This window comes from Erythrolamprus reginae, chromosome 11 (assembly GCF_031021105.1).
Source record: "Erythrolamprus reginae isolate rEryReg1 chromosome 11, rEryReg1.hap1, whole genome shotgun sequence".
Lineage (NCBI taxonomy): Eukaryota > Metazoa > Chordata > Lepidosauria > Squamata > Dipsadidae > Erythrolamprus > Erythrolamprus reginae.
The window spans coordinates 1955088-1976046 of NC_091960.1; the positions used below are offsets into that span (position 1 = coordinate 1955088).

At 47.1% G+C, this 20959-nt stretch overlaps 2 protein-coding genes across 2 annotated transcripts; one reads left to right on the plus strand and one right to left on the minus strand.

Annotated features, from left to right (window-relative positions):
• Positions 1-2719: 2719 nt before the first annotated feature.
• On the minus strand, positions 2720-3235 carry NANOS2 (nanos C2HC-type zinc finger 2). The gene has a single exon (XM_070764607.1). The coding sequence runs from the start codon at positions 3233-3235 to the stop codon at positions 2720-2722; it is 516 nt and encodes a 171-aa protein (XP_070620708.1).
• A 4317-nt stretch (positions 3236-7552) lies between these two features.
• On the plus strand, positions 7553-20279 carry CCDC61 (coiled-coil domain containing 61). Its single transcript, XM_070764799.1, has 14 exons — positions 7553-7733; positions 9461-9661; positions 10978-11060; positions 12171-12331; positions 14089-14241; positions 14922-15138; positions 15651-15736; positions 15901-16076; positions 17045-17123; positions 17950-18080; positions 18278-18356; positions 18674-18740; positions 18868-18982; positions 19959-20279. Exons 2-14 carry the CDS (start codon positions 9508-9510, stop codon positions 20054-20056), a joined length of 1599 nt encoding a protein of 532 aa, XP_070620900.1. The 5' UTR covers positions 7553-7733; positions 9461-9507; the 3' UTR covers positions 20057-20279.
• The last annotated feature ends 680 nt before the right edge of the window (positions 20280-20959 follow it).

A 20959-nucleotide genomic window follows, 5' to 3' on the forward strand; every position in this document is an offset into this window, starting at 1 on the left:
CACCGGGCTGGGGGGCGGCTACCAAAGGTCCAGGCATCCAGCCACGAGGAGGGGGAAGTGGGGGATGTGTAGGAGGAGGAGCATTTAGAGGCAGCCCCCTCCCAGATTTCTGCAGACACATCGGCCTTCCTTCAACTTGGCTCACCTGCAAAAGTAGCAGATTCTCCAGTTGGGCAGGAAGACCAAGTGGAAAGTTGACCACACCCAACTCAACGTGGTCGATAGGACATCAAGTATTGTGGGAAAGTTCTAATTCAAGTGTTCAATTTTGGCTACTTGAAGACGGGCGAGACTCCAATCCCCAGAATCCCCCAGCAAACCAATGAAGTCCAGCCAGTCCATCCATCTTCAACTAGCCCGGGAATTTCTAACCGGAATTTCCACCCAATCCATCATCTTCCAGGTCTCTTGGTCTGCAATGCCCATAAGGCCCAGCCAGGTTAGGTGAGGCTCTTCTACTCTCCCGACAAATGGTTTTTTTCCCTAATCATCCAAGACCAAAGCCTGCTGGCTGGGGAATTCTGGGAGTTGAAGTCCACAGATCTTAAAGTGACCTAACTGATTTAACTAAATCAGTGTGGGGTTTTTTTTTCAATTGATGAGTTGAAAAACATTGATTTAGAGATACTACGTATATTAAACTAGGAGCTACAATCAGAACACGCGTGGAAACCCCAGTTGGTGGTGGACCGAAGAGGCCTTCCCTTCTCTTATGCATCCTCTTTCCTACAAACACACACACACACACAAATTCACACGCTATTGGAGAATTGTTGCTATTCAAGCAGACACCCGATGTTTCGGCAGCCGGTTGTCTCCCCATCAAACTGGCTGTTTAACTCTTTTTCTTTCTCGCCGATTGCAAAGGGCATTTGTATTTGCAGGGTGAAATGACACAAGCACATCATATTTCTACACACACACACACACACACCCCGGGAATAATGTTGGTAGCAACTTCTCCAGCAGGGCTGATCACATTGCCTCTTGCAAGAAAGAATCGAGGACGTTTTGTAACATTCTCAACTTTTTCCACTAGGCAGGGCTGCCTGGACTTGTGTCTTCTGCAGGACAATGGGTGGAAACTAATCAGGGAGGGAAGCAACTTAGAACTAAGGAGAAATTTCCTGGCAGTGAGCACAGTTAATCAGTGGAACAGCTGGCCTCCAGAAGTTGTGAATGCTCCAACACTGGAAGTTTTAGGAAGAGACTGGGAGAGCCATTTTTGTGGAAGGGTAGAGGATCTCCTGCCCAACAAGGGGTTAGACCAGGGTAGGCAAAATCGGCTCTTCTATGACATAAGGACTTCAACTCCCAAAATTCCTGAGCTAGCATGATTGGCTCAGGAATTCTGGGAGTTGAAGTCCCCAAGTCATAGAAGAGCCAACTTTGCCTACCCCTGGGTTAGATTATAAGACCTCCAAGGTCCCTTCCAACTCGGTTATTCGGTCCTAAGTTTCATTTGGAGCTGTTAGAAGTTCATTCTTCTTCGTGCCAGCAGGGCAGATCTAATGCCAGCAATGGATTGCAACCCTGTGTGTGCCATCTAAGCCTGCACCAAAACATACCACACCACACCACAACGAATGCGTGCAAGCTAAGACAAAATGTTGATCGTGCGAGTCTCAAAAGCCAAAAAGAGAATCTGAAATTTTCCGAGAGTTTTCACTGCTGGAAGTGAAGGTGTGATCCACCCCAAGCATTTTGCAGGTTGCAGAAATAACTGCTGGTTTTCGATTTGCAAAATAACAACAATAACAACCAGGACCGACATGCAGAAAAGTGAATGTGACTTTCAGTCTACGGAGAGGGGCGGCATACAAATTTAACAAATAAATAAATGTAATAAATAAATAAAGTTGTGAACTTTCATGTGAACATTGCATCAAAATACCGCAAGAACTGTGCCTTAAGATGCAATTACAGGAGTTGAACAAAGTGAAACCTCTTTAGGTCCAAATCAAAATTAAATGTGGAGGGAAGATTGAAGTATTGCACGAGGAATCAGCTACAGAGAACCCAGGGAAAATTCAACCCAGGGTTTAAAAACAAAGGAAGCAGTGATTTGATGCAACAACAAAAACACACACTTTATTAAAAGTCAACTTGTTTACTTGTTTTTCTTTTTAAAAACAACCATAATAAACTTTACATATTGCAAACCTAGATATAAATACTGTTCAAGGTGTCTCAATTTTGTCCAACATGGGCCAGTAAGGAACATTTGAAGAAAAGGGGGAAAAAATTTCCCTTTTATCATGGTTAATTTAAGGCAAACGCTGACTTCTTTTGCACATCGTTCAAGACAATTACAAACAAAGAAAAAACCCCAAAAAAAAAGGATTTTGAAACTTACAAGTTTAATTTTTTGGAAAAGAAAGTCCAGATTGTTACAGTCCAGAACTGAAATTTGGTGCAGTTGAAAGAGGCAAGTCTTCCTCTTGTTCAAAACAAAGTTCGGCCTCATCCATCATAGACAATATAACTATATCAATCAAAGTCATGCAAAATCGCCTCTTTTGCAACTGTGATTTTTTTGAAGAACTGGAAATGGGAGGCAGGGGGAGGAAACCCATTGCATTTCTCTCTTTCCAAATTGTGGGCGATGCCTCTTCTTTCTCACCCTCCATACTTGCGTTTTAACTTCTTTTCCTTTTCCTTCTTCCAGTTTTCCGTGGAAGAAGGATCGGGGAAGGGTGTGTGTGTGCATGTTCCCCTTTTATCTCTTCATCATCCGTCCGGCCGCGTTGCGCCCACCTCTGCGGTACAAGGACTGCTTCCACTTGTTCTGGGGGCAGTATTTCAGCGTGTGGGCCTGGTTGGCAGTGGCCCCACAAAGCGGGCAGGTGTAATTGCGTAGAATGGGGCACACCACCACTCCGTCGGCTCTCTTCAAGGCGTGGGAAGAATAGACCTTCTTGGACTCCCCGTTGTGCTTGCAAAAATTGCAGCTCCCTGGTTGGATTGGTGGAGCAGGCGAGAGGTCTCCTGCATAGACACCGGGGGTCTCGGGACTGGGGGTCTCACCGTTGCTGCCTCCATTCACCCAGTGTAGAACGATGAGGTCCAAAGGGGCTTCCAAAGAAGGAGACAAATTGGGTGCCTTCTTCCGCTCCTCAATGATCTCCATCAAGACTTTGGAGAGGTTCAAATAATCTTTCCACGGGTCAAAAAAGTCCCCTTGGGCCGCAGCTGGAATCCAGGCTGGAGAAGGTTGGGGTGAAGCAGAGAACATGGTGACCAGAGCAATCTGTCCCAGCCAGGCACCCCTCTCTGAATGAGTAGACACACCACACGTACACATTAAACTGCAATTTCAACAATGTTAATAACTGCACTGGAGAGGTGGAGTCTGAAATGTAAATTGCCAAAAGGAAAACAGCTCTTCCTTTTTGAAGGATCTCCATCTAGATCTTCCTTTCACTTGATCTAGATCTTCTCTTGATCTTCCTGGACTTGAACTTGACCAGCTCAAGCTGCCCACGGAGCTGCTGGTCCAGTTTTACAGAGGAATCGTTGAGTCTGTCATTTGCACCTCTATAACTCTCTGGTTCGGTCTGCCAGTAGTTCAGCAGATTGAATCTCAGTAAGCTCAAGGTTGAATCAGCCTTCCATCCTTCCAAGGTCGGTAAAATGAGGACCCAGATTGTTGGGGGCAATACAGTGGTATCTCTACTTAATTTGTTCTGTGACCAGGTTTTTAAGTTTGCAAGTAGAAGCAATTTTTCCCATAGGAATCAATGTAAAAGCAAAATAAGGCGTGCAAACTTACTAAGAAAGAAATAAAAGCTCGGAATTTGAGCGGGAGGAGGAGGAGGAAGAGGAAGAGGAGGAGGAGGAGAGTTGCTGCCCAGAGTGAAGAGAGTGTTTCTTTTTTCTGGACGCTGGCAGAGGTTCACAGGGTGCGTTCCAAAATAATGCAATTATTTTTTTTAAAGTAATTTATCGAACAGATTTGCACAAAAAATTCTTCAAAGTACTGACCTTGGGCCTCTACACATTTTTTCCCAGCAACTTTGCCATGACCGGTACGCACCCTGGAAGGTGTCTTCGGGGACCTCTCGCAAGGCAGATTGGATTTTTTCTATGGACAAAAAACGCACCTTGCCACAATGCGCTATGAGTTCGTGAGTTCGTGGCCAAACACCAGGTGCCAATGCTGCCCCCCCCCCATAGGCCTGATGTCTCCCCAGCAGACTTCTTTTTCTTCCCTCGGATTAAGGCAGCCCTGAAAGGAACTCGTTTTTCATCCATTATAAACTTTTTATTCGTTTCTAATTGGGGATGTCTGGAATAGATAAAGGACCTTTGGAGTACGTTCATCTTAATTACCGAAACTCTACCTCAGTGTTTTTCAACCAGTGTGCCGTGGCACACTAGTGTGCTGCGAGACATGGTCAGGTGTGCCGCGAAGCTTAGCAAGAGAGAGAAAGAGAGAGAGCGAAAGAAAGCAAGAGAGAGAAAGAAAGAAAGAGAGAGGAGAGAAAGAAAGAAAGAGAAAGAGAGGGAGGGAAGGAGGGAGAAAGAGAGCAAAAAAGAGAGGAAGGAAGGAAGAGAGAAAGAAAGAAAGAGGGATGGAAAGAGAGAGGAAGGAAGGAAGAGAGAGAAAGAGGGAGAGAAATAGAGCGAAAGGGAGGAAAAGAGAGAGATAATTTTTTTGTCCAAACTTTTTTTAGCCGTCCCCCATTGCCCCCACCGCTCAATGTGCCCCATTATTTTGTATATGTAAAAAATGTGCCGCAGCTCAAAAAAGGTTGAAAATCACTGCTCTACCTAATAGGGATATTTGTAATTTAGACCACCTCACTAAATCTTTCTAAATATCCTTTAATAATTTTGGGTAATTATCTCCTTTTATCGAAGTGCATTTAGCTGTTAGCCAAATTCCCAAATACTTGACTTTTTTAACTGACTTGATGTTCTTCTAATTCATCTACATGTTTTTTGGACATGTCTTTAGTTAACGTCTTCGTTTTATCCTGATTGATTTTGAGCCCTGTGACCACGGGGTATGAAAAATGGTTGTAAGTCACTTTTTTCCCAGTTCCGTTGTAAGTTCGAACAGTCACTAAATGAGCTGTTGTAAGACGAGGGCGACCTGTAGAGGTTTACTTACATTCGCAGAATACAGGATAACCGAATCGGAAGGGGACCTTGGAGGTCTTCTAGTCTGACCCCTTGCTTTACAACGTACTATTTACAGTAATGTAGTGTTTTCCTGCCTATGATGATGCCAGAAAAGTATCATCCAAACACTCAGTGCAACAAACCTCAACAAAGTTACCAAATGTTTAGAAGGAAAACAAGAAAAAATTGGAAAGTAAACAAAACCTGGACCAGGAACACTAAGAGGTTAGAACTCAGGATGGGCTGCAAACTTTCCTCTAACTTTCACGGGACTGAAAAACTCCTTGTCCTGCGTTTTGGGTTGGATCCACAAGGTCTACGGCCATTCTTTAAGAGCTCGCTCAGAACAAGCCTCGGCCACAAAGATTTCCCCAGGCTGAACCCCCCTTGCGTGCGGTACGGGTGTGATTGTGTCCGTTTGCGTGTCCTTTGTGTTATCTTTCCTGGCAAACTCCCCTCCGTTTATCTAAATAAATATTTCATATCTAAATATCTAAACAAATAAATCAAGGATTGTCCTAAAAATGCGAGTTCCCGGTATACTGTATTTTTCGGAGTATAAGACGCACCTAAGTTTTTGGGGAGGAAAATGGGGGAAAGAATCTGACTACCAGGTGTTCATCCGGCTACCATCCTCCTAAAGCAGGGTTGTCTAAGGAATTCTGGGAGTTGAAGTCCACAACTTTGAATGTTGCCAAGATTGGACAACTCTGAGATAAAGTATAGCTGAAAAGCCACCATTTTGGAAAGCCAATACCAGCTTCATTTTGGCTGTTAGTATTTGTGCTTTCCTGCCACTTGCCATCTTAAATCTTTTAAGGAGCGCTTCTACCATTCATGACTGTTGGTTTGAGAAGGTCCAAGGAGTCCTGCCATTGAGAAGAGGAACCTCTTCTGGATGCCAGAGTTCGGAGGGCATCTAGGAGACACGAATGGTTGGCTAAGAGGAGATTGCTGGCTATTGGGTCATGCCCTCACACTATTTAAGGGTGAGGCCTGCTCCCCCTTGTTGCAGAAAACAACATTGTTCATTTGGGAATCATCTCATCTTGACTCTTAAATTCAGTTTTTGTTTCAAAAGAGCACATTCTTAGTTTTGCTAAGGCGCTTCGGCCTTCCCGTTACTTTCTCAGAACTACGCCCGGGAACTCTTGCTGCAGCTGGTAATTATCACCGTGTTTATCTTCACTTTGGGGATTTTGGGCAACTGATAAAACTTTGCTAGCTTCTCTCTTGGAAAAGCCTCTTAAAAGATTCTTACAATACTGGGACTTTTGTAAATATTTAATACTTTTATTTGTTAGACAATTTGTGTGCATCTGATTATTAGGGCTCGGCACTAAGACAGAACAAGGCTCCTGAAGTTTTTCTATTTGCAACGATTCCACTCTTTTCACACACGGTGGTTCCGAGGCAAAGTTAACGGAGATCTTACGAGGGTTCGTGGATTTCGCTCGTGTCGTATCCCAGAATGTAGGCTGAGATCCTGCTGGAGCTTCATGCTGCCACACTTTCATATTTAATTTTGTTTTTTTTATGAGAGGAGGGTCAGTTTTCTTCATTAAAGAACTTCATTTTTATTAACGAAGCTGATGCTCTTTTTTTTTTCTCCCCCAAATCTGATTTTATTCCGACTTTAGTTCTGCAGTTTTTACGGCTTTTTAATTTTTCAGTGATGAAGTGTACTAGTTGAAGCCCTTTTTCTGCAGAGGCCTGGAGAGGCTTGGGATAAAGACAAGCAGCTTCTGGCAAACCAGGCAGGAAAGATTAAATCTTGGAAAAGGCCCCCAGCCTGCCACTTAAAGGCTCCATCGCTCTTGGATGCTGCCGAAACAGGATATTGGCCATTGGCTACATTTCACTCTATGCACAGAAAAATCCCCACCTTGGAATTCCCGTTAAATCAAAGGAGTTGCACATCTTACAATGTAGAATTCTTAAAATTCCCAGTCCAATGAAATAACAACCCACACATGGAAAACTCTACATGCCAGTTTACCTCTTTGGAAAGTAGAGAAAAGTAAGCGCATTCCTAATCGAAAATCGTGCATTAAAGGGGAAAAAAAGTATTTTTACTTTCGGTTTCTGTAATGTGCGTCCTTTGCTCACTTGACGCAAGCGGGTCTCGAACCCGCGAAGCGCCTGTCTGGAAAGCGCCGGTCGCTCCGCTTCACCCCGAAAAGCCGCTAGGGGTCGCTAAAGGCGGCATCTTTTTCAACCCTTCCTCCGTCCCTTCTGCAGGAGGAGCTCCCCGCCGGCCGTAGGATTGACAAGAGTAATCTCCAATAGAGCCTCCAAAAGGCAGGATCTGGGCGGGGTTTCTCAAGGGGCGAATCAGGGACGAGCTACCGCCCCCCGCGTTGCTGATAGGACGGCTCTTCAAGCAGAGGGGCGCAACACCAACAAAACGAAGGGCAGAGCTTCCACAAGGGGGCAAGCCTCTATTCTTTTGAATGACAGGCGGCTAGGCACATCACGAACGGGGACGCATGATTGGCCTTGCTGGGAGCCAATGAGAGATCGGAAGCTGTTGAGCCAGAAACCAATGGAGGGAAGAAGGCGGAGCCTGTCTCCAGAGGCGGCAGTTGAGGTTCGGCGGCGGGCAGGTGAGTTGTTTTTGGGGAGGGGGCCTCGTTGCCTTGCCACCCCTGGAGACCCCCCCCTCCTCTCTTTCCTCGGGCTGCCCCCGCTTTGCTTCCTCCGTCGCCTTCAGTCGTGCCCGGGCGGAAGGTTTGCGGGGTATTGAGGACTACACCTCCCATCTTCCACAGCCAGTCTCCTGTGCTTTGGGGGGGGGGCGGGAAGTGCCTTCCCGTCGAGAGCCTGTGGCGGGGGAGGATGGGATGTGTAGTTCGACATCCCCCCCCCTCAGTGTTCCATGGAACAGGGGGGGGGGGCACTTTAAGACTTGTGGACTTCAACTCCCAGAATGCCTCAGCCAGCAAAGCAAAGCTGGCTGGGGAATTCTGGGAGTTGAAGTCCACAAGTCTTAAAAGTGGCCAAGGTTGGAGACAGACCCCTGTTCCAATGGACATCAGATGGACCCTGCAGAAGGTGGGATGGGGGTGGGGGTGGCTGATGGGAGCTGAGGGCCGACCCCTGCATGGGATGATGGGCTGTGTAGTCCGTCTGCCCAGCAAACTAGTCTGCATTTCCCCCTTCCCTACACGTGGAGCTTCTTGGATGAATCCGTTCTTTGGGTTCCCACAACAGGGCTTAACCAGGTTAAGGTTAAGCCCTGAACTGCCCACCTTTCTTGGTCTGCCCAGGATATTGGAACCCGCTTAAGTGGGTTAAAGTTTGGCTGCTGGAAACTGATGGCGGCTGGGTTAGGGCTTGTACAGTCATTGGACAACCCGTTAAGATGAATGCAGCTTTGTGGGTTGTGCAAATATAATTCCTGGCTCTTTAATTGAGGCCGATCGGGTTTTCTGTTCTCCAACAGCCCTACCAGCCCCTAAGCAACCTGATCCAGTAGCGGCTCTCTAGATCCTACAAGTGGATCCCAGGAATCCTTTGCTGCTGGCCTTTCTCCTTTTGCCAGAGGGAAGCTCTTCCGATACTCCCTTCGCCCGACCGAGACCAGTTCTCCCTCCTTCAACCCCAATGGAGAAAAGCTCTTGTCCAGACTGACCCCACCACAAAGCCCTTCTTCCTGTGAAGCCCCAGTGGCTGCCCAAACTTGACCCCTGGCCGAAAGTTTCAGTAGATCTCCTGATTGCCTGAGTCCAACCCTGGGCCCCTGCAGGAGTCCCTATACCAGGGGCAGGCAAAGTTGGCTCTTCTATGACTTGTGCACTTCAACTCCCAGAATTCCTGAGCCAATCATCATTAGCTCAGGAATTCTGGGAGCTGAAGTCCACATGTCATAGAAGAAGAGCCAACTTTGCCCACACTTGACCTATTCCATTTGAGACAAGTGTCGAGCCTCTTAAAAACCTCCAATGATGGAGCACGCACAACTTCTAGTGGCAAGCTGTTCCGGTGGCTAATTGATTTTGGGATTACAGAATAACAGAATTGGAAGGGACCTTAGATCTTGTAGTCCAGGGGTCTCCAGCCTTTGGCGACTTTGAGACTTGTGGACTTTGCCGGCTGAGGAATTCTGGGAGTTGAAGTCCACAAGACTTAAAGGTTGCCAAGGTTCGAGACCCCTGGACGGGTCCAACCCCCTGCTCAAGTAGTGAAGCCCTAAAAACCTTCCTCAAAGGTTGTGGGGGCTCGAGCACCTACAACTACTGGAGTCAAGATGGAGACCCCCATGACGCAGGTCGGAAGGTCCTCTTTTGCATGTCAGTATAGAAACATCTCCCCATTCCCTGTCCCAAACTAGGTGACGAGCTTGTTTTGCGAAGCGGGCGGTGAGCCTTCGGTCCCGCCATGGCCAATCGAAACGACTACGGCCTGCAAGTGGACTATGTTTTCCGCGGAGCCGAGCACGCCCTTCGGATGACGACGGAAGGGAACCTGCTCGAAGTGGAGGTGGAAGACCGGCTGACCACCGACCAGTGGCGAGGGGAATTTGACGCTGCCTGTGAGTCTTGACGGACGGGCGAGAAGGTTGGGAGGACAATGGGAGGATGGTGAGGGAGGCCAGCCCAAGCCTTGAGGAAGCTTTGCGGAAGTAAACCTGGTTAGTCTGCTGTAGAAATCACAGACACAAAGACATGATTTCTTGAACAAAACTTGTCCAGGCCTCACGATTTGAAGCTTAAATGAATAATTTCATTCATTCACTCAGAGTAGAAGACGCACCCAATTTATCAGCCTCTTTTAGGGAGGAAAAAAGTGCACCTTATATTCCAAAAAATACAGTAAATAGTATTAAAATATCTAGAAAAAACAATTTAAGTCACATAGTTAAAAAGTTTGGGAAGCTACGGAAAACTACAGTTGGTCCTTGACTTAAGAAGGTCGCAAAAAGGGGGTCACATAACCCTGGGACACGGTGACTGGTCATGAATACGAATCAGTTGCCAAGCGCCTGAATTTTGATTGCGTGACCTCCCCAAGGGTGTTGAAACGATCGTTTAGTGTGAAAAAGGACCATAAAGTCCCCTTTTTCAGGGCCGTTGTGGCTTTTGGTCGCTAAGTGAACCCGTGGTAAGTTGATGTCCACCTGCAATTAATAATAATAATAATAATTTATTGGATTTATATGCCACCCCTCTCCGTAGACTCAGGGCGGCTAACAACAATGATAAAAACAGCATGTGACAATCCAATAATAAAACAACTAAAAACCCTTATTTATAAAAACCAAACATACACACAAACATACCATGCATAACTTGTAATGGCCAAGGGGGAAGGAATATCTCAACTCCCCCATGCCTGGCGGTATAAATGAGTCTTGAGTAGTTTACAATAGACAGGGAGGGTGGGGGCAATTCTAATCTCCGGGGGGGAGTTGGTTCCAGAGGGCCGGGGCCGCCACAGAGAAGGCTCTTCCCCTGGGTCCCGCCAACCGACATTGTTTAGTCGATGGGACCCGGAGAAGGCCAACTCTGTGGGACCTTATCGGCTGCTGGGATTCGTGCGGTAGCAGGCGGTTCCGGAGGTAGTCTGGTCCAAAGTCATGTAGGGCTTTAAAGGTCATGACCAACACTTTGAATTGTGACCAGAAACTGATCGGCAGCCAATGCAGGCCATGGAGTGTTGAGGAATGTTAGGAGTGTTAGGGGTCTTTCTCACCTGGGGAAGGTCAGGCCTTCTCCTGCCAGGACCCCGGAGTTGGCCAAGCAGGTAGGAGGGCTGCAAACCTCCCCTTCTTGAAATGCAGCCCTCTGTCTCTGCAGGAACTCCAATCTCTCTGTCTCTCTCCCTTCCTCGTTTTCTCCCCTCCTGCAGTTATCGAAGATCTCACCCACAAAACGGGGAATTTCAAGCAATTTGGGATCTTCTGCAGCATGTTGGAATCCGCCCTGGCGCAGGTGAGCCTCCAATCGGGTTCCGGTACGCGTGACACCCCCACCCCACCCCGCTTTCACGTCCTGGGCCTAAATTCAGTCTCTGGCTGGGCAGGAAGGTTTATCCAGGCGGCAGTTGGCTATTTCCCTGCCCTCCTGCCTGCCTTCCACCAACGCTTTCTTACACATCAGTAGTCCTTGATGTAGGGCCACAATTGAGCATTTCCCGGGCTAAGTGAGACGTTTGTAAAGTGAATTTTGGCCCGTTTGCTTGCTGGAGTTGTTAAGTGAATGACCACAATTGGTAAATTATTCACCCAGTTGTTAAGTAAATCTGGAGTTCCCCCTTGACTAGTGATTTCTGACTGTCTCCAAATGGGTGAACCGTGCGGTCAGGCACTGGGGGGAGCGAGTTGAATGCTTGCCTGCATAGCTAGAGGTATCACAAGCAGGAAGAGGGAGAATGTGATCCCGCTGTGTAGATTGCTGGTGAGACCCCATTTGGAATAATACTGTGTCCAGTTCTGGAGACCTCACGTACAAAAAGATGTGGATCAAATTGAACGGGTCCAAAGATGGTGGAAGGTCTTAAGCATAAATCCTATCAGGAAAGACTTCATGGACTCCATCTGTCTAGTCTGGAGGACAGAAGGGAAAGGGGGGACATGAATATTTAAATATGTGAAAGGGTTAAATAAGGTCCAGGAGGGAAGTGTTTTTAATAGGAAAGTGAACCCAAGAAACAAGGGGGCACCATCTGAGGTGAGTTGGGGGAAAGATCAGAAGCAATGCAAGAAAATATTATTTTACTGAAAGAGTCGTAGATGCTTGGAACAAACTTCCAGCAGACGTGGTAGATAAATCCACAGTAACTGAATTTAAACCTGCCTGGGAGAAACATAGATCCATCCTAAAATAAAACACAGGAAATAGTATAAGGGCAGAGTAGATGGACCAGGAGGTCTTTTTCTGCTGTTAATCTTCTAGGTTTCTATGTTTCTAACACTTTGAATTGTGACTGGAAACGAATTGGGAGCCAATACCAATATTCATTAATGAATATTTGTGTGAAGGATTCTGGGATCAACCTGGCGGTGCCTCTTGTTTTTTTTTTCCCCTGCCCCCTTTAAATAGAGCAGTGAGTCTGTCACGTTGGACCTCCTCACCTTCGCGGACCTGGAGGCCCTGCGGAACAGGAAGATCGGCGTGGGACCCCGACACCCCTCGGCCTCCAAAACGTCCCCCTTGAACTCCAAGCGTTACCTCATCCTGATTTACTCGGTGGAGTTTGACAGGCAGGTTTTAAGGGGCGACCGGGAATCGGGGTGGGAATCTTGAGAAATCAATCATTTTGAGACCCCCTGTTGCTGACGTAGAGGCGAGGGGTGGAAAATTTGGGGGACAGGCACTCAAAATTCAGGTGATGTCAGGGTTCCAGGTAGCATCCAAGCTCAATCAAAGTATTCCTCAAAGTTTATTGCCGGAGCCATCCTGGCACTTGTTCTGTCGGGCTCTCTGGTAGAATCCTCCCAAAAATGCACAGATACAATTTCAGACACACACATGTTTGAAAATTCAAAACAATTGTTCTTTATAATGAAAATTCACTTAAACCAAGCCCTCTTTTGGTATAGCCAAGAGCACTTGTCTCCAAACAAACTGGTAATTGGTACAAGTCCCTTATCAGTTCTGTGATACTTAGCTTGCAGCTGTGAGGCAATTCACAGTCCTTCTTTCACAAAGTGACACACACTTTTCTCTGGTTTAGTTTCAAAGCGGGGGAAAATCAGCACACAAAAGGTCAAAGTCAGTAAAGCAGTCACGAAACACAACGATCAGATAATCCTCCACAATGGCCAAACCCACAGGCTGCTCTTTATAGCAGCCTCACTAATGACCACAGCCCCACCCAACCACAGGTGGCCTCATTTTCTTTGATAATAATCTCTCAGTTGTTGCTGCCTATGCATCGCTCTCCGCATGCGTGGCTATATCATTAACTCTTGTTCCGAATCCAAGGAGGAGCTAGAGAATTGATCTCCTTCTGAGCTCTCTGCCCCACTCTCCTCCTCCCTGTCACTCATGTCTTCTTGGTCAGAGGAGCCTTCATCAGCAGATTTCACCACGGGTAAAACAGGCTTGCAGCATGTGGATGTCTCCCCCACATCCACAGTCCTTGGGGCAGGAGCTGGGCCAGAGCTAACCACAACAGCACTTATACATGAATCTGAGTTTCCCACCCAACTGAAAGTTCACATCCCTCGTCCCCCCCACCCACAAACCTGTCACGTTGCCCACTCAGATTGTGCCAGCGTGGCCAGTCCTCCTTCCGCTTCCCCCCAGGTGGGTGGGCATAGGATGACCTTGAACCTCTCAAAAGAATGCTTTTGATTGCATCTGTTCCCTCCTGAAAATCCCCCCTCCCAAGTTCCCATCAACACCAGATAGTGTGGCCAGCCAACTTCTGCACCGGCTTGACAGGTGAACCCCTTTAGCTCGAGGGTAGGCAAAGTGGGCTCTTCTAATGACATGTGAACTTCAACTCCCAGAATTCCTTAACTGGCGTGATTGGCTCAGGAATTCTGGGAGTTGAAGTCCACTGGTCTTGAATTTGCCACCGTGGCCAGAAATCTAAGGTGGCGATCCTCCTAGAACAATAGAGCGATTAGAAGGTCGGGAATGGAATAGACAGGGCGAGACAACTGATAAGAATGAGAAATTTGGTGGGAAAGATGACCCAAATACAGTTAATAATAATAATAATAATAATAGTAGTAGTAGTCCCACAAAAAAAAGATAAACTTGGGTATCAAACTTTACTCCGCAAACATAAATGGCTTAAATTCACCAAATAAAAGAATTATTTTAAACTAAATTCTTAATAAACTATCCAAGAACAATCTAGACATAATCGCTCTGCGAGAGGTCCACATAAAAAATAAATTTGAATACTTACTTAAAAGGAATAAATTGGGGAATCTGTCCTCAGATCTTTGGGCTCCTATTTTTCTTCCAAATCGTCCGCAATTCCTGTTGTCTCGATTCCCGTCAGGATCCATTACCCGCTACCCCTTCCCTATGTCGGAAAGCCGGATCCGGTGGTTCTGCAGAAAATGATCCGGGAGCTGAAGGAGGAACTGGCCATGTTGAAGGCTAAGCCAGGCAAGGACTTCCGGGACATGGAGATCCGTCGACTTCGGGAGGAGTGAGTGAGAGCGAAAAGGAGGAGCGGTCAGGGAGGGGCGGCCAGAGGAGGTTGACGGGGGGGCTCAGGGGTCGGCGAACTATCCTCGGAATATACAGACGGTTAAAATTGGAGGCCTGCGAGCCAGGAGAGCAATTAAATTAAATCTTAGGAAGTCCTCTGTTTACGACCTAGCATTTCCGTTGCTAAGCAAGATGGCTATTTGAATGTGTTTTGCACCCATTTCACAACCTCGCTTGCCTCCCTTGTTAAGTGAATCAATACAGCAGGGGTAGGCAACATTGGCTCTTCTATGACTTGTGGACTTCAACTCCCAGAATTCCTGAGCTAGCGTGATTGGCTCAGGAATTCTGGGAGTTGAAGTCCACATGTCCTAGAAGAGCCAACTTCGCCTACCCCTGCCTTAGACAAACAGAAGGGTTTTAACTACCTTAGGTGAAACGGAAGCTTGAATGGATAATTATTTCCTTAAACAAATCCAGGCATGTAGGTTTAATCCTATCATATCCACAGAGGGCATTCCATATTCATATAGATATAAACAGTTAACCCACATTTTAAGACAGAAGAATGAGATGCTTTATTGACAAGTTAGGTTTGCCATATTGTTGCAATACTCGGCAACAGTCTACACTAGACCCTTGCAAGCCCTCCCCTCTGTCCCCCCCCTGCCCGGGCAGGTTGCAGCGTGCTCTGGAGGAGAAGCAGCTGATGGAGTCGCTGCTGCTGAGCGCGCAGGAGGAGCTCCAGGTGGCCTCCAAGGGCAGCGGCTTGAAAGAGGTGAAGATCCTGAAGAAGGTGGTCCAGACCCTGGAAGAGCAGCTGACCAAGGAACGGGCCAAGCACCAGCGCCTGGCCACCAGGCGCCTTCAGGAGAGCCGGCAGCTGGCTGACGAGGTAGACGGGTAGATTAATTATAATCCAATTGATTGATTAATTGGATTATATGTTGCCCCACTCCCAAAGGACTCTGGGCGGCTATATAAATCCAATTAAATAAACCTTCCTTCCCTTCTTCCTTCCTTCACTTCTTCCCTCCCTCCTTCCCTCTTTTTTCCTTTCTTCCTTTACTTTGTCCCTCCCTCCCTCTTGTTTCCTTCCTTCCTTCCCTCATTCCTTCCTTCCACCCTCCCTCCCTCCCTCCCTCAGAACTTGGGGGTTTTCCTGTAGACATTTCATGACCCAGCTAGGTAACATCCTCAGTGCTAATGATGACTAGATGATCAATGCTGGTGTTATTGAGTTTGGGTCACAAGTTTGGGTGCAAGAGTCACAAGCCCTGAGAGAGCACCAAGCCCCCCCCCCCTCCTTTTCAACTCTGAGCTTAGATTTAGATTTAATTTTCCTTCCTTTATTGTCGTTGGGGTCGCATTCCACCCAACCCTCTCGAATGCTTTTTTTTCTGGCAGCTTGCGGAAGTGAAAGCCGCCGAGAGGAGCCTCCGGATCCGCGTGAAGAACCTAACCAACGAGCTAGCTTTGTACAAAAAGGGGAGGCAAGTAGTCCTCACTTCATGACCGTTCGGAGTTACAACAGACTAAATAACTTAATGCTAAAAGAAATAAATTTCCTGTGAGCGGCCGCTAAACAGACTGTCATCAGTTGAGGCCTCCCTGCGTACTCTCTGAAGGCCCCCCTTCGCCCTTTCTCTCCCCACAGCCTGACCAGAGCCGGCCACCCAAAGCGAGAGGCCCATCGCTCCGCCTCGGGCGAACGGTCCAATTCCCAGGACCGCAGCAGCGTCGCTTGGGGAGCCAGCCGGCCACGATCCACCTCCAGGGACGGGCGCAGCGGAAGTCAGGGCCGCCTCTCCCACCAGTCGCCTTCCCCAACAGGTGCCGGGATGGGGGGGGGGAGTTTGTCTTTTCGACCGCCAATCTTTGCCGTTGCCCTATAAATTCCCTTGTCAAGCCGGTTGCAGAAGTTGGGTTGCCACACGATCTATAGAAGAGCTGATGTTGATGGGAATTTGGAAGGGGGGATTTTCAGGAGGGGACAGATTCAGCCACCAGGCATTCTTTCGAGGAGTTCAAGGTCATCCTATGCTCCCCCACCTGGGCGGAAGCGGAAGGAGGGAACTGGCCATGCTGGCACAACCTGAGTGGGCCACATGGCACGTTTGGGGTGGGGGGAACAGTATGGCTGCCAGGATGGCTCCGGCAATAAACTGGAACTTTTGACGAGCAGTTTGATTTGGACTCTGATTTAGTTTGGATGCTGCCTGGAACCTTGACAACCATATTCTTGAGAGTATAAGACACACCTTAGATTTTGGGGAGGAAAAAAAGGAAAGAAATAGGGCATTCATCTGGCTAGTCCTTAGTCCAGTCAGCTTCAACACCATTGTGACGTCTGGCGGGACCCAGGGGAAGAGCCTTCTCTGTGGCAGCCCCGGCCCTCGAATCAATTCCCCCCTGGAGATTAGGACTGCCCGCACCCTCCTTGCCTTTCATAAACTCTTGAAAACCCACCTATGTTGCCAGGCATGGGGAAATCGAAATACCCCTTAGCTGTCTCGGTTTATGTATGGTTTGTTTGGGTTGCATGATTGTTTTTTAATAAGGGTGTTTTAATATTGGATTTGTACATGATGTATGGCTTGTTGTGAGCCGCTCTGAGTCCTCGGAGAAGGGCGGCACACAACTCTAATAAATTAAAATTATTTATTATTATTATTATTATTATTATTATTATTATTATTATTATTATTATTATTATTATTTGGCTGGTTTTTACCCTCTGGTTGGAGATAAAAGATGTCATTAAAATGCCCACGACTCTCCTCCCTCTTTTCCGACTGCAGGTCTCCGAGCCCCTCGGTTTGATCCCACAGCTTTCGTGAAGGCCAAAGAACGGAAACAAAAGGAGGTTGAACAGAAGAAGTGAGTGGACTTTCCTGCAAAACGTGGCTTAGTTTCTGCCATCCAATTACTTGGCCACATCTGGCCTTGATGGCCACTAAAACATGGTCCATCTAGTCTGCCCTTCTACTATTTCCTGTATTTTATCTGAGGAGGGATCTATGTTTATCCCAGGCACGTTTAAATTCAGTTCCTGTGAATTGACCAACCACGTCTGCTGGAAGTTTGTTCCAAGCATCTACTCCTCTTTCAGTCAAATAATATTTTCTCATGTTGCTTCTGATCTTTCCCCCAACTCACCTTAGATGGTGCCCCCTTGTTCTTGGGTTCACTTTCCTATTAAAAACACTTCCCTCCTGAACCTTATTTAACCCTTATTTAAATGTTTCGATCATGTCCCCCCTTTCCCTTCTGTCCTCCAGACTCTACAGATGGAGTTCATGAAGTCTTTCCTGATCAGTTTTATGCTTAAGACCTTCCACCATTCTTGTAGCCCGTCCTTGGACCTGATCAATTTTGTCAAAGACGGGCTACAAGAATGGTGGAAGGTCTTAAGCATAAAACTGATCAGGAAAGACTTCATGAACTCCATCTGTAATGCCGCTCCGAGTCTTCGGAGAGGGGCGGCATACAAATCTACTACTACTACTACTACTACTACTACTAATAATAATAATAATAATAATAATAATACTTTTAAAAATCTCCAGTATAATTTAAAAAACATTCGTCACCATTCAGGAAAACCTGTTGTTTAAAAACAATGGACAGGCAAAAAGTAAGAATCAAAGTTAAAATATTGTGCCGATTTCCTCTACGCCTTGCCTGATACCGGATTCCTTTCCAGCAAACGGAATCTCCACCGGGGCGTAGGAGACACCCCGCCCAGGGGCTGGTACCACCACACCCAGCTCAGGGGCGCCGCGGTTCTCCCCAGCGGAAATGGCCTTGGGAAGCCACGCGGGCGCAGCTCTTCAGGTATGGCAGGGGTCTCCAGCCTGGGCAGCTTTAAGACTTGTGGACTTCAACCCCCAGAGTTCCTCAGCCAACCGTGGCAACTTTTAAGACTTGTTGAAACTTTGCTGGCAGAGGGATTCTGGGAGTTGAAGTCCAGGGGGATTGGTAGGACCCTGCCCCAAATAACACTCTCTCTCTCTCTCTCTCTTTTTCCCCAGTGGAAAGCTTCCGCAGCAAACGCACCTCCGCCAGCTCAGGGAGTGAAATGGAGGATTATTCGGAGCCCGTTGCACCAAGGTAAGAGATGTCTGCTGAAAGTTTGTTCCAAGCATCTACTACTCTTTCAGTCAAATAATATTTTCTCATGTTGCTTTTGATCTTTCCCCCAACTAACTTCAGATTGTGTCCCCTTGTTCTTGTGTTCACTTTCCTACTAAAAACACTTCCCTCCTGGACCTTATTTAACCCTTTAACATATTTAAATATTTTGATCGTGCTTGTAATACCTCTAGCTATGCAGCCAAGCCTTCTACTCGCGTTCCCCACCGCCTGACCGCACGGTTCCCCCATTTGGAGACTAATAGCTTATTGGTATCCTGTCCTTGTTCCTTTAGAGGCAGAAGACGTCTCGCCAGGAACAGGAAGCCCTTCAGCTCTTCATCTTGGAATGGCCCCGTAGCGGTGAGTGGTCAACGAAGGCCCATCTTCCCAAAGCCCCCCTTTGGATTCAAGGAGAGCCCTCCAAGAGGGTCCTGTGCAGACCATGTGACACCCCCCACCCACACCCAAATTCTTGTGCTCCAATCAGGGTCCTCGTGCGGACAACGCTCAGAAAAATCGCTTCTCCAGCACCCCAAATACGGGCCAAGCCAGGGGGAAAGCGAAGAGGGCTGGCGTCTCGGAGGAGATCTTGGAAAACTCAGGTGGGTGACCATCTCTGGGGGTGTTTAATTACTATTTTAATGCACTTAAACAACACAATATAACTTCAAGTCAATCAAACTTCTGTGAAATCAAACTGTCCACTTGGGAAGCAACACTGATTGACCATCAATTTCACCTGCTGTTGTGCACCTGCCACTTTGTACAGAACAAAAGATTCAATGAGAATACAGTGTTCCCTCGATTTTCGCGGGTTCGAACTTCACAAATAGCCTATACCACGGGTTTTCAAAAAATATTAATTAAAAAAATACTTCGTGGGTTTTTTTCTACACCACGGTTTTTCCCGCCCGATGACGTCATATGTCATCACCAAACTAATAATTTTTGCAAATAACAAAAAATAATTATTAATAAATAATTATGTTTATAAATATCAGGATCACTAAGTGTCTTATTCAATGGTGAGTACCAGTAATAATGGTGAGTAAATGGTTGTTAAGGGAATGGGAAATGGTAATTTAGGGATTTAAAGTGTTAAGGGAGGGATTGTGATACTGTTCATAGCCAAAAATGGTGTATTTACTTCCGCATCTCTACTTCGTGGAAATTCGACTTTCGCAGGCGGTCTCGGAACGCATCCCCCGCGGAAATCGAGGGACCACTGTATTTCATTCATTCAGATCTAGGGTGGGTTCTTTGACTGTTCCCTTTATTTTTTTGAGCAGTATAGTTTTCCATGATGTCTCTTAAGGGTTTGTTACATGCATTTTGTGTCTCCTTCTCTGTGCTATTGTTCAGTGCAAAAAAACCCTGCGATAAAAAAAAAAGCACATTTCCGGGAGTCACGTGCCCCCCCTGGCATTGCTCTGTGCCCCTTCCCCAAGGGGGCACATCCCCTCTTTGAGAAGCGCTGCTCTAAGTTCCCTTTTGTGATCCTTGACTGTGGGCACTGTGGGCGGCTTGGGATGATCCCCTTGGCCGCCCCCACCTGATCCTGTCGCCTCCCCCTAACAGAAAACCTCTACGATGAGCCCTCGGCTGACCTCTCGGAGATCGACGCCCGGCTGCAGGCGCTGCAGGAGTACATGAACAAGCTGGAGACCCAGACGTAGCCCGAGCGATGGACCCAAGCCTCCGCCATTGCTCGGCCTTAGCTAGATCTGGTCCAGAGGTAGATGATGTCCTTTCTCTCCACTCTTCTCTATCCCTGGTGGCCTGTCTTCCTTCTACGGCTACGTCCTTGACCGGTGTGTGTGTGGGTGGAATGGCTGTCCTGCAAAATTCCAGGTTTGAAAGCCTTCCTGGGAACGATTTCATTAAAGGTTTCTAACAAGAGCCTTCCCGAGAAGTTTTCCTTCTTGCAAAAATCCTTTTTTAACGACGGCGATTCTTCAGCTCGGCAGCTTTAAAGATGAAGATGGATTGAGAGTTGGAAGGGACCTTGGAGGTCATCTAGTCCTCCCCCACGGGAGTGCAGGAAACCCTACACAGGTGTCCCCAAACTTGGCAACTGTTAAGACTTGTGGACTTCCAGAAGTGTGGGGAATTATGGGAGTTGATGTCATGAGTCTTAAAAGTTGCCAAGTTTGAGGACCCCTGCCTACACCCCGAAAAATGGCAGTCTAGTCTAAGTAGACTTCAACTCCCAGAATTCCCCAGCCAGCCATGAGGGCAAATTGACCCCTGCTTACATTTTGCTATTCTTCTCCTTTGCAGAGTTCACATCTGGTGTCTCCGTCTTTTAAGAATCTACTTGTTTTTGCCTATGAAATTCTACTTTGCAGATGTATTTATTTATTTTTAAATCTTGCTTCAAGTTCAAGCTGTGTTCAATCCCATTTGGGCTTAATTTCATATAAATCCAGATGGATGGATGGATGGATGGATAGATAGATACTGCAGGTAGGTAGGTAGGTAGGTAGATAGATAGATAGATAGATAGATAGATAGATAGATAGATAGATAGATAGATAGATAGATGGCTGGATGATAGATAGAGATAGGTAGGTCGGTAG

What these genes read in the sequence shown, in the direction of transcription:
- CCDC61 (XM_070764799.1), top strand. Translation starts at nt 9,508, where the DNA reads ATGGCCAATCGAAACGACTACGGCCTGCAAGTGGACTATGTTTTCCGC. An exon ending in GCCGGCAGCTGGCTGACGAG is followed by an intron (nt 15,139 to 15,650) that starts GTAGACGGGTAG and finishes TTTTTCTGGCAG; the next exon opens with CTTGCGGAAGTGAAAGCCGC. An exon ending in CCAGTCGCCTTCCCCAACAG is followed by an intron (nt 16,077 to 17,044) that starts GTGCCGGGATGG and finishes TTCCGACTGCAG; the next exon opens with GTCTCCGAGCCCCTCGGTTT.
- NANOS2 (XM_070764607.1), bottom strand. Translation starts at nt 3,235, where the DNA reads ATGTTCTCTGCTTCACCCCAACCTTCTCCAGCCTGGATTCCAGCTGCG.